The sequence below is a fragment of the Hippopotamus amphibius genome, chromosome 17 (assembly GCF_030028045.1).
Source record: "Hippopotamus amphibius kiboko isolate mHipAmp2 chromosome 17, mHipAmp2.hap2, whole genome shotgun sequence".
In the NCBI taxonomy this organism is placed as follows: domain Eukaryota; kingdom Metazoa; phylum Chordata; class Mammalia; order Artiodactyla; family Hippopotamidae; genus Hippopotamus; species Hippopotamus amphibius.
In genome coordinates, this window is record NC_080202.1 from 2,746,510 (window position 1) to 2,759,325 (window position 12,816).

The 12,816-nt window shown below is 45.1% G+C and overlaps 1 protein-coding gene and 1 long non-coding RNA gene across 2 annotated transcripts in view; one reads left to right on the plus strand and one right to left on the minus strand.

Moving 5' to 3' along the window:
- The window catches only part of FBXW10B (F-box and WD repeat domain containing 10B), a 32,866-nt gene extending 20,752 nt beyond the window's left edge, over positions 1–12,114 (plus strand). Inside the window, exons 11-14 of the mRNA XM_057714552.1 lie at positions 5,811–5,969; positions 7,599–7,861; positions 8,907–9,053; positions 11,253–12,114. Coding sequence (XP_057570535.1) covers positions 5,811–5,969; positions 7,599–7,861; positions 8,907–9,053; positions 11,253–12,076 — 1,393 coding nt within the window. The 3' untranslated portion in view covers positions 12,077–12,114. The remainder of the gene's footprint in view (positions 1–5,810; positions 5,970–7,598; positions 7,862–8,906; positions 9,054–11,252) is intronic.
- LOC130839893 (uncharacterized) lies at positions 2,262–12,498 on the minus strand. The gene is made up of 3 exons (XR_009049923.1): positions 12,380–12,498; positions 5,763–5,855; positions 2,262–2,449 (listed from the first exon to the last, which is right to left on the minus strand). It is a non-coding gene; the product is annotated as an uncharacterized LOC130839893 (long non-coding RNA).
- Between the last annotated feature and the right edge of the window lie 318 nt (positions 12,499–12,816).

Genomic DNA, 12,816 nt, shown 5'->3' on the forward strand with positions numbered 1-12,816 from the left:
TGTTCACAAACGCTTAAAATTACCCAAGTGCAGAAGGTTTAAAAATAACTAAGGACTTAAAGAAGGCGCTCCCTGAAAGCTTGCAGGCTCAATTCTTTTCCAAGACAGCAAAGAGATTTCATTTTACATTTCTAATCCCAGTTGAGTGGCAGTGGCTGTTTGGAGCCAATTAAGAAGTACTCGGAGGCCACGTCTAGGCTTCTTTGGAAAGGGTATTGTGGTCAGTTAGTGCTTCTGCCACAGTCATGGGTTTTGCAGACTGCTCTATGCTGCCCCTGTCCTGCATGAATAATGCAGGACGTTGTAAGTAATGCCAGGAAACTAAGGGCTGTCCTAATAGATTGAAAGAGTGAATGGGCCTTCCAGAAGGATCTATCAGGGATAGTTATTTAGTGAAATACGGCCCTAGGTTTTCTTGTATCCTCACAAGAGCCTCTTGAGCAGGCAGACTGGCTTTGTGGGCGGTGGAGGGGGCTTGTATGTGTATGTTCTCTGGCTGGGGTGTATGACTGCCTTGTTGACAGGTGGGTGTCAGGCAGCGCCTGTGTTCAATGATTCATCCAACCCTTGGGTGACGATCGGTAGGCCTTTCAGCATATCATCTGGATTGTCCAAACCTGACCTCAAGGAGGGACTCAGGCCTTGTGATGTCGCCTGAAAATTGTAACTGTATGTTTTTAAAACCTTCTGAGCATGATTCAGTAGGATTTAGTTTAGTTATTGGAAAATAATTGTTCCCAGCAAACTCAGCAGTGTGTTCACCGTTCCATGGATCCACACACCATTCACATTGGCTCTTGATGCCTTGCACAGTTACAGCAAATCCGTAGACAGTTACAGTGCATCTGGAGGACATGGTCAACGTTCTCATTTGTCGGGCCCTTTCTCCCACTCATTGGTAGTCGTGCCATGTATGTGTAAATGCTCAATAAATATTTCTAATTGATTGTTAATGAGGACTCATTTGATAGATTGCCTTCCTGGAGAGTTCTAATGATTGGACGGATACCCATCTTTAGAATACGATATAGGTGAAAAAGCAGATATATTTGCTCTCTGTCCTTCATGATGAAGGACCAGAGAAAGAGGACTCCATTCTGTTCTCTTGGTCCAACATTTTTTTCATCCAAAGTGAAGATTCTGCATACAGTGTGGGAGAGAATGGGTGTGAGGAATGAAATTAGAGGAGGCAGAGTACAGCTGACAAAATGATGATCCTTAGAAAAGCTTCTGTACTCTGTAGTGTGTTTTAAAAAACAAACAAACAAACAAAAAAACCAAACCTTTATTCTTTAATGTTTTTTCCACAGCTAGTGTTGTAATAATATATATATTTTTGCAAATTTAAAACTAAGATATAATTCACATAACCTAAAGCTTACAATTTTATAGTATACAATCTGCTGGGTTTTAATACAGCCATAATGTTGTGCAACCATTACCACTATCTAATTATAGAATATTTCCATCCGTCAGTAGTAATGTCCTCTGTTTCATTTCTGAATTTGGTAATTTGAGTTTTACCTCTTATTTTCTTGGTTAGTCTAAGCAAATATTTGTCAGTTTCTAGCTAAAGATTTGTTGATCTTTTCAAAGAACAAACTTTTTGTTTTATTAACTTTATTGTTTTTTGTTTCTCTTTTCATTGATTTCTGCTCTGGATTTTCTTTCCTTCTGCTTGCTTTGGGTTTAGTTTGAAACCCCCCCTACCCCCCCTTTTTTTTTAGTTTCTTAAGGTGAAAGGTTAGGTTATCAATCGAGAAATTTAAGTATTTACTGCTATAAATTTCCCTCTGAACACTGCATCCTGTAAGTTTTGATATGCTGTGTTTTTACTTTATCTCAAAGTATTTTCTAATTTTCTTTCTAAATTCTTCTTTCATCCAGTGAAGAGCATGTTGTTTAATTTCCACACATATTTATGAATTTTCCAAATTTCCTTCTGTTATTCATTTCTAATTTAATTCCATTGCAGCTGGAGAATGTACTTTGTATTAATTCCCATCTTTCAGAATTTACTGAGACACAGTTTATGGCCTAATGAATGGTCTACCTTGGAGGATGTTTCATGTGCACTGGGATGACGGTGTGTGCTCTTGTTGGTGGGATGCTCAGTATATCTGTGTTACGTCCACATATATGAGGGTGAGTCAAAAATTATCCACACTCTGGCTGCAGAATTTATTTTAATTAACTTTTAGAAAAGACAAATACATCCTTTTTTGACATAATCTCTCTGCTTTTCAATTCACGTTGTCCATCTGTCAACAAGCTTTCATATTCCCTCATTAAAAAATGTTTTAGGCTGAGCTGCAAGCCACGAATGCACCACTGTCTTCACTTCTTCATCAGAAGTGAATCTTCATCCTTGTAGGGCTGCTTTCAGGGGACCAAACAGGTGAAAGTCCGATGGAGCAAGATCAGGACTATAGGGAGGAAGCTTTAACACCTGAAAACGAAGTTTTTGCATAGTGTCAACAGTGTGGGCAGAGGTGTGCGGATGTGCACACCCTCAGATCACCAAAAACGAATCATTGCACACTGCTTTTCTTTCATGCAAATCACAAGTGGGGCATCCATTTTTGCTCACACCACAGTTACAGATGAACTGATGTAACACACTCCCACGTGCACAGCAGTGACTGGGGAGACAATAGCCTTGAACAGAAAGTGCTGATAAGACAGTGCGGCCAACAGAAGTTTTAATATAACTGGAGTGCAGATAATTTTTGACTCACCCTCATAGTTTATAATGTTGTGTATGGCTCATGTTTTCGTGCTGATTTTCTGTTCTGTCCATTATTTAAAGTATTGTATCAAAGTCTCCATCTATGATTATTGAGTTTTCTATTTCTCTCTTTAATTCTGTGAGTTTTGCATTGCATATTTTGGGGCTCTTAGGTGAATATGCATTTATCATTGTTATGCCTCCTTGGTAAACTCACCCTTTTGTCATTACATAATGTTCTTTTTTGGTCTCCATTAACAATTTTGTGTAAAAGTCTATTTTGTGTGATATTTGTGCAGCCACGCTGGTGCTTCTTTGGTATGGGGTATCCTTTTCCAATTTTTCACCTTTATTTGTGTCTTTGAATCTACAGTGAGTCTCTTGAGACAGTGTATAGTTGGATCATGTTTTTAATCCTTTCTTCCAATGTCTGCCTTTTAATTGAAGAGTTAATCCATTTACATTAAACAAAATACCTCCCATTCTTTGCCAGGGTGCTCTGTGTGCCTGTTGAGGGAAGCCTTCAACACTCAAGACAGTTCACAACTCTGCCTTAGCCCTCACTTCCTGCTTGTGCAGACCATTAAAGTCAGCCGGCAGTGAGTGCTTAGGGCTTTTTCAAGTCTTCCCCAAACATCTGCACAGCTCTGGGCATGTATGTGGCCAGATAGAGTCCCAGGAATACGTCTGAGATTTTCAAAGCCCTTACAGACATTTCATTCCCCAGTTTTTCCTCCAAAGTTTCTTGGTTAGTGTATTGTTTGCCCTAATAGATATCTATTGCCTTAGGCAACCATGACTAAAATATTTGCCTGTATTTTTAGCAAAACATTTCCACCCCCATCCTCCCCAGGAAATAGTTTTAGCACAGGGTGACTTCCTGGTAAGAAGAAATAATTACAAGTTTTTTGAGACAGTCTTTCAGGAGGCCACCAGAGAGGTCAGATAATTCATTGTGCATGAGGTCTGTTCTGTTTGCTCCAGCACCAGGAATGCAGGCTGTTATTTTCATGGGCCGGGGAGTTGGGAATGGGTCTAGTGTACGTTAACATGCCACAGAGCTCACTGTTCCCACTGAGACTAAGATCTTTTTCTTGTCTAAGTGCTACCTGGGTTGCTGCAAGCCTTTGATTATTTTCCAGAATTCCAAATAGTTGATTCTGACAGTTTTTGCCAGTTTTTTTTGTTGCTTTTATGGAAGGACGGAATTTTGGAGTTCCTCCCTCCATCATGTTCACTAACATCACCCTCTGCAGTGTTTTTGATCAAGAAGGAGACAAATGACTTATTTCTAGGTCAGAGATAAAACCTGAAAGGAGACTAGGTTATGCCAGGACCACAAAAACCACTATTGTGTCAGGTATGGGCTAAATTTTTCAAACACCTTGATTGATTTAATCCTGACAGCAATCCTCTGAGGCAGTTCCCCTTTTCACGGAAGAGAAAACTAAAGACTGAGAGGTTATTTTCTCAAGGTTATACAGTCAGTAAGAGGTAGGGTCAGGTTTTGCTCCTAGATTTTCTGATCCCAAAGCCTGTGCTTGTAATCACCTGGCTATAATGGTATAAGCTGAACCACCGAATATCACGGGAACCCGTGAGAAGTGTAGGCTCAGCTCTGCAAGATCCAAAGAGATACACAGAGAGGCAAACTCTTCTGTCACGAGGCATTGCTCCTAGTGCTGGATTCCCCAACAGGTGGACTGAGATGCACTTAGGGCACCAAAAAAGTTATCGTATTTCCATCTTGGGAACAAACTAGAACTTTGTTGAACTTTCTTACACTCACCTTAGATCGATCTATCGATCGATCGATCGATCTATCTATCTATCTATCTATCTATCTATCAATCATCTATCTACCTATCTATCCATCATTTGAGGTGGGATTCAAACCACATTGGCTTCTTTGCTCCTTTTTGAATGTCTCCTGTCTTTCAAGGTCTTTGTTCTTTTTGTTTTGCTAGTTGTTGGGGCCTCGAAAAGTCTGAATATGACTCTGGGAGCTGACCAAGGCCAAATGGTCTGGGGTGGGTGTCATTCTTTTAACTGTAGCAGTGATCATTCATTTTTCTAACCAATATTTATTGAGGGCCTACTATGGGGCTAGGCACTGTGCTGGGTGTGTAAAGATGAATAAGACAAGGGTTGTGCCCAAGAGGATCTGACAACATATCCGAAGTTTGTGTATGTGAGTGGGGTGAGAGGAGACATGGAGATAAGAGGTGGTTTTATGGTGAAGGTAGCACATGAGTGAGGCCATGGGTGGATTCGGATGGGTAGAGAAGGCAGAAATCGATGGACCTGCTTTATGTATAAGATCTAGCAGATTGGTGTCATCAGGTTCCATTTTTCAGTAGCATTAAGAGCAACAGGGTAATTACACTTCTCAGAATTGAATACTCCACTCATCTGGAGCCCAACTTGGACCCAGCTGTTATAGGGAGAATTTTGTTGGAGGCATCTACCTAAGTCTTCTCCTGATCCCCTCTCTTTTCCTGCTGGTCATCACAAAAGGAAGCTCATAAATCTCACCGCTGGGTACAATTTTCCTTAAGGATGTTTCACTGAAAGAATTAAAGCCCCTAAGTTAAGAACCAAAAGAAACTGCTCAAATGCCAGGTTTTTGCTTCTTATAAAGATGATCATTTTCCCTTCTGCTTTTTTTTCTTTCTTTATATAATAATGCTACTTTTAAAAAGATTCAAAACATTTAATAATTCCCAGCATGACATTTGTAGAAATCAATATCTGGGAATCAGATTGTAAGAGAGAAGCATGGTCATCTATATATGAGACTGAAAGAAGGAAAAAAAAAAATCTGTGACTTAAGCTTTTTTCTTTTGCCACCTTGTGGCACTGTGACCAAATTGTAGGAAAAATAATTACAGAATGGGGGGGAGGCTACAGCTGTGTCTTGAGGGTCAATGGTTTACATCCATAATCATAAAATGATGGCAAACATTGTTTCAAGGACAGTCACGACCCCTGCCTCCCAACCATACAGAAATGCCCCGACTGCAGACACACTCACGCAGTTTGCCAGAAGGTGGGTACTGCCTGTTGGTCTGTTCCCTTCCAGGGAGGTTCTCCACGTGGCCCTTCTCTTCCTCCGGGTCATCAGTGCCTGTGCAGATGGCAAGATCCGCATTTACAATTTGCTCAATGGGAACTGTCTGAAGGTGATGAAAGCCAATGGCAGAGGTGACCCAGTGCTGTCCTTCTTTATTCAGGGCAACAGGTGGGTGGTAAGTGTGGAGGTCAGAGCCCTGAGCAATTTGGATGATTTTCTTCCCTCCTCTGGGACCTGGCCCTGGGTTTGCTGGCAGCAGGACTGAGCCGGCCGTGCTCCTCTCCAGTCTAGGCTGCAGTGGAGTGACAGGCTCATGGGGGACTCATGGGACTTCACACAAAACTTAGCAATCAGGGACCACACTGCTCTTCACTTGGGTGTCTGATCCAATCATGGGACAGGCTGTGCTGCAGGACTGCAGTTCTGCCCGCCTGCAGCGCCTGAGCCCATGTCCAGCCTGAGAGCTCCCCAGCTCTCTGTGTCTCACTTCTGACACAGAGAGACTTGCAGAAGGGTGGGGGTGGTGGCATTGGCAGGCGGCCCAGTGTCCAGAGGGCAGAGCGGAGCAGATGAGTTTACAGAAACCAGAACCATGATGACTAATTGTATATGATACTGTGTTGTTATATGCTAGGTTCAGGGTGATATTATGTGAAAATACCCAACTAGGCTTAACTTTTAAATTCTACTACAGGCTCACTCACACATCACTTAATCGCTTTGAACCACACTGCCTTCCTTCTAATGACACTTTATTAGTTCTTATTTAAAGTAGGGGTGCTAGGCTCACTAAATTAATACTTTTCAGTTAGGAAATCAGAGGGCCATGAAAAAAGGCCACCTCTGACCTTTTCTCATTTGTGACATCCAACAAGAGATGTCAGCTTGAGCAAAAATAAGTCTGAAAGAGCTTTCTAATTGGAATGATTCCCCTAGTTCCATTCCAGCGATTCAAACCATAATCAGTCATCTTTATGGAGAGCTTACGCTGACAGTGACAGTCTTAAAACTGCAGCCTTTCGGAGCAGAAAGGAGCCCACACGTAGCATTTCCATTTCTTGTTTACAGTTACAGGAAACCTAGCAGCAGAGGTGGGGGTGGGGAAAGCTGTGCCCTGTGAACGCTGTGAATCCCAGGAACGGCGGGTGGGTAGGAGGCGATGTTGGGGGCCCTGGGTTTAGAACTCTTTTTGCTCTAGTGGCATGAGAGTGGGGATTAGGGAAGATGGAAATCCTCCTGCTTTACAAAGTACACATGTTCTGTCTGAACGGAGAGCGTGCGCAGAGACCCCAGAGTGAAGGGGGCGGGGCTGGAGGGTCAGCCAGGACTTGAAGGCCTCCCCCACCAGAGTTTTCCTCATCCCATCGCGGCAGTAGACACGTGGCATTTGGATGCTGTGCTCAAGAAAAAAGGAGTGAAGTTCAGGACATCTGTATGCAGAGTAGCTAAGCCTTCTACCCTGGGCACCCCAGGTACTTGGCACTCACTCCAGGAAAGGAAACTCAATTTAAAAACATTTTAACCCGAGAAGGGAAGTAATCAGGACACATGTCTCGCTCACATCTGATTTTTAAAGAAAACAGCTATAGAGCTAATGACCCCTGCTGCACAGCCTGCTACCTTTCTCCACTGTAGACCCCGCAGCAACCTATACCACGCTGCTGTGCGGTCGTTTCCCAGGCACTGATCCCTTGGCCTCAGGATCGGACAGGACAGTCGTCCAAACGTATATTTGGAAGCTGGGCAGTGGCGGCCTCCACGTTCCTTTTGTGGGCAACCTTGTTGCTTTGGTTCCAGGATGGTGATCAACACAGAGGGCAACGTCCTCCTGTTCCAGTTTGAGAACATCAAGTGGCAGTACTCCCTGGAACAGGCCAAGCAAAAGAAGGACAGAGAGGAGGACAGGGAGGAAAACGGCCTCACAGACGTTCTCTCCAAGTCTAGCACCCAGATTTACAGCCCTCGGGATTCCGTATCCAGCAAACAGACAGTCCAGGAGTCCCCATTCAACAGACCTCACAGGTCCCACATCCTCCTGAGGGCATCCAGGTTACCTACAGGTAAGAGAGCTGAATCCCAGGCAGCCCCCGTGGTACCCAGTGGAGTAGGTGAGGGGCTTCCAGGACCAGTTTCTTTGTGGGATATTTTGGCCACTGGTTTCTTTCTTTTAATTAATTAATTAATTAATTGGCTGTGTTGGGTCTTTGTTGCGGCACGTGGGCTTTCTCTGCTTGCAGCGAGCAGGGACTACTCTTCATTGCGGTGCGAGGGCTTCTCATTTTGGTGGTTTCTCTTGTTGCAGAGCAGGGGCTCTAGGCGTGTGGGCTTCAGCAGTTGTGGCTTGCAGGCTTAGTTACTCCGCGCCATGTGGGATCTTCTAGGGACCGGGGATCGAACTCATGTCCCCTCATTGGCAGGCGGAGTCTTAACCACTACGCCACCAGGGAAATCCCTTGGGCAGTGGTTTCTTAATGATATAAATCCCAGTCTTTAGGGAAGGTGGGAGCCATTCTCTCCGATGTGACAGTTTGTTAGACAGCTCAAAGGAATCTCCTGATTTTCAAGGCCTAAGTTTTCAAACTTACTAGACTCTTTATAGGGTAGATGACACTAGCCCTTCCTACTTGCCATTAAAACAAAAGACGAGCAACCAACATCCTCCCCCCTTGCCCCTGATCCAAACATATAGTACACGATTATTTCCTTAGGACAGGGACAAGATATACTGTAACTGCAGAAAAATGTTCTCTGTGGAATGTATTCTCTCTAGACCTCTGATTGATAACGTGTATCTGGAAAACACTAGATCAATAGAGGTGTCCAGGCATATTACACCACAAGCGGTCAGCTAGGAAAGAAGACCTAGAGTTTCAGATAATGCTTAAAGCTTGGTAATCAGTAGGAACGGGGGGTGGGAGGGGGGTTCGAAGGTGATCTGGATGGACCTCAGGCTCCAGGCGACTGCCTAGTTTCACGGGACAACAGGAAACAGACAATAAAGTGATAATTTGGGTGAAAGTCAGTTGGATTATCAGCTACCTGCCCAGTATTCATACCTAATTGAATCATGTAATTACTGCAGTTTCCTCCTCAATCTTAACTTAGGAGTGTTTACGGGGGTACCTCCAAGTCAAGGAAAGCCAAAGTCACCCGGAAGAGACGGCAGGAAGAGACCGAGTTCTAGGGAAGTCAATGGCACCGGTGCTGAGCAGGAGAACTCGGAAGCAAAACCCCTCCCTGGAGAGAAGAACGGTGATGCTTTATTCTGAATTACTGTGGCAAGATTCAATTCCCTCTCCTCCCCCCCTCTCTATTCAGTCTAGTTTTCCGCAGGTTAATCGATAAGTTAGCTTGTCTTTGATTCCGAGTGGATAAAATGCCCAGCTTCTCCTCAGAGTTTTGCCCTGATGGTCCCTTACTGACTTGAGGCCACGCAGAGCGGGAGACTTTCTCAGAGCCGAGCTTCTGCTTTGGGCTCCCGTGTGGCCTCCTCACTTCTTGGACTGTTACGTCATCAATCTGAGTAGACCCAGTGGAAGGGAGAAGAGGCAGCGGCTGATTGCAGAGGCATTTTAGGGGGCTTCGCGGGGGAGGAGCTGGACTGGGGGGCGGTGCTATGCCTGTGAGGTAAGGAGGTAAGGGAGACGGGCGCGGAAGGGGCTTTGGAGAAGAGCTGCCAGGAACGGGGTGTCCCTTTGTTGTTTCTGAGAGACTCTGATAAAGATTTTAAACGCCTTTCAAATATTTTTGGCTAATATAATAGTGTCTCTTTGAATCAAGCTCCCTGCAGAGACTAGCTTCAAGGTGAGGGTAAAACAATTGAATCTGGTGAGGTCTGTGCTAACAGTGGGCACCCATGTGTACACCTGGGTCTGGGTACCCAGACAGGTACACCTGCGGGCAAAAGGCCTAGGCCTGGCATCACTGAGCCACAGGGTGATTGCATTTAGAAGCTACAAGGAGGTTGCTATGGTTGTCCTTAAAAACTGCTGTGTCAGTTTGCACTCCCACCAACAACACACGAGAGCTCCCACGGCACCCAGGCCAGCCCAGCACTGAGTGTTCACATCATTTTGCTCATATGAGAAGTAAAAATGGTATTCGCATTTCTTTAAGGTTGATCACTCACAAACTAAATGTCCCTCAGTAGCTAAGCAGGTGATGGCATGCACACTGGGGGGTATTATACAGCAGCGCAACGTGGACGAGGAGCCACGTGTTTGACTTGGAAAGAGAACCGTGATATATATACATGATTATACGAAAAAAGACAAGTTCATGAACAATGAGCCCATTACAATTCCTTTGAACAAAAGGAGAAAAACTGTGTCTTGTCTCTCTCACACACACAGACATACACGCAGAGCAGTTTATTCTGGAATGGGATGAAGAGTGGGGAAGATTTTGACACCTTAACTTCATTTAGCTTTATATGTTTTTATAAACTATTATTTAATTAACAAAGTAGAGATTTGAGACAAATTTGAAATTTCATTTCATCTTGGTATGCCCAGACACAGGTATCCTGGGATAAAACCTATTTGGTCAAGGAAAATTATACGCTGTTAAAAAATTATAAAATCAACACCTGTTGCATTTTCTTTGCTAGTTATATTGGTGTAGTTTGAGGTGCAGATTTTACTTGCCGGGTCAGACTAGACAAATGTCTTCTCCTCTTCATGGTTCAGTTATTCCTTTTGTAAAAGGAGGATGATGTTTTCAGTGTGCCTGTGAGGTATTGTAGGGACTGAAAAGCCCAAATGAGAGACAGAGAATAGATTTGCTCAACTATGCAGGTGTCCTTGCAAACTCAAGGGTCTTAGGCACCTTGGAGGCCTTGACCCTAAGGTAGCATGCCAGAATGAATCTCTTGTCCCTGTCACTGGCTCTTAGACCTACTGCGATTGTTGAAAACATTTTGCGGGACTCCTGTTCAGGAGCTGCCTTTTGGCCTCTGATAGTTTCAATTTTGCAGGGGTGACGTATTTTTTGAAGGCAGTTTTGGTTTTGAGAAACATCCAAAGATCATTTGGAGTCAAATTTGATTCACAAGGTGGAGGTCAAACTTTGCAAGACAATTTAAAAAAAATATATAGGCATGTTACTTAACATTTATAAGGTCTGTAGTGGGGTGTGAAGTTCACTCCCACAGGGAGGTTTCAAGAATGTGTGGAGCATAGGGGTTACATAGGTTCTTTCCAAAATACGTACATCTGCAGGCTAACACACACTTGTACGCCAGTGCTAGCATATTTGTTAAAAACCTGTGTTAAATACATTGTAATTTCTCGTCTCCTAGAGCATCTTTGCTCACATAGTGGTGGCATGTCCACTGGGCAGCAAAGACCTTAGTCTGCACGGCAGTGAGAGTGGCCTGAATGTTCATGCCTAAGTACTTCATGGTTTTCATGGAGCACTGATTTGTTTTTCTTTCCTTTTTTTTGGAAAAAGCAGATGATGTGGAGAAAGTACCAAAACAAGGACAACTGGGAGCTTCGGGAGACTTGATCAGTCGCTCAAAAAAGAAATCGTGGTGCATCCCTGTGTCACCCGACCGGTTCCTCCTGACCGTGGATGCCCTGCAGAAAGCGCGTAATTCCGGGGAGTTTGCCTATCCCCGGAGGCCCCAAACCCAGGTCATCGATGCCTGGGGGCCTTCCATTTCATACCCAAGGAAGGTCCTGAGTTTGAAGGGACAGTCGGTCCAACATGCAGTCGATCGGCTGAGGTTCAGCAACCCTCCCACAGAGGTGAAACAAACCAGCATTCCCCTGGAAATCCAGAAGCTTCAGCCCAACCTGAAGAACTCCGTGCACAGCCCCAGAGTCCAGTCCACCATCCCCCAGCCGGTGCTCATCTGCCCCAGGTTCTCTGGCAGCTTGAAGGGTGAGGACCGGGCGACCAGTTTGACGGAGGGGGTGGCGCGCAGCTTCAGCCCCTTAACCAGCACGCAGGTCATCAAACCCAACCGCATGCTGGCTCCGCCCATGGGCAGGATGGCCCAGGCTGCCAGCAAGGATCGGCCCCGCTTCTACACGGCCCTCGACCCCTTCAGAGTGAACACGGAGTTCATGCTGCTGACTGTGAAGGAGGAGAAAGAGTATGGGGAGGCCAGGATGAGGGCGTTTCAGGCCGTAAAGCCAGCCAGAGTGGTGGACCCAGAAAAAGCCCGCAGAGCTGCCTGGGTCCGGAAAATCAAAGGCCTGCCCATAGATTCCTTCATGAAGCAAGGAAAAATAGCAGCCCCCGAACTTGGACAGGATGTATTTATCTGAACCAGCCTTGGGAAATTATAGCGTCTTATAATAAACAGAAAACCAATTGGATGTTGGTGTTGGACTCTTTTTGTTTGTTTGTTTTCGACTGTTCCCCAGCAATAAACACGGGGACTCTTAATTATCTTCCTATAAGCCAAAGAACTGATATTTATCGAAGTAAGAAAACAGAGAGAGGTTGGGGGACATTGGCATCTGGAGTCCCACTGAAAACCATTCAGTGAGATGCACGGAAGCCTCGTTTCGTTGATGGGGGGTGGGGAAGTGGTTTTCAGAAATTAAATAGCACTCACTGCTACCCACCTAGTGCCCTCGCTTCTTCCAGCAACTGAGCGGCTCGGATTACATCAGAATAATTCCCTGGAGCTCCCTGGTGCTCTCCATGGAGCCTGATGAAGCTGCGTGAGCTCAGCTGTGAATCTGAAAGGAGAAGCCCTCAAATTGCACTTGTCCTTCCCAGGGCTGACTCCTGTGGGCGAGAATTAGGCACATCCATCCTTTCTACGTTAATACCGTGTGTGCTGAGGTTGCTACCTAAGCCTGCTGAGGTTGGTGTCAGGGGCCAGGCAGATGATTTAGATGCGGGCAGCCCAGCACAGGGGCTGTGGCCCTTCAAAGAGCTCAAGCCCCGTCCGGAGGAGCTCAAGCGCAGCGTGGCCGTAGAATGGAAGCCATTCAAACAGAGTGCAGAACAAAACAACAAAAAACAACCCCACAGCCCACACACGGGGCGGGCCACC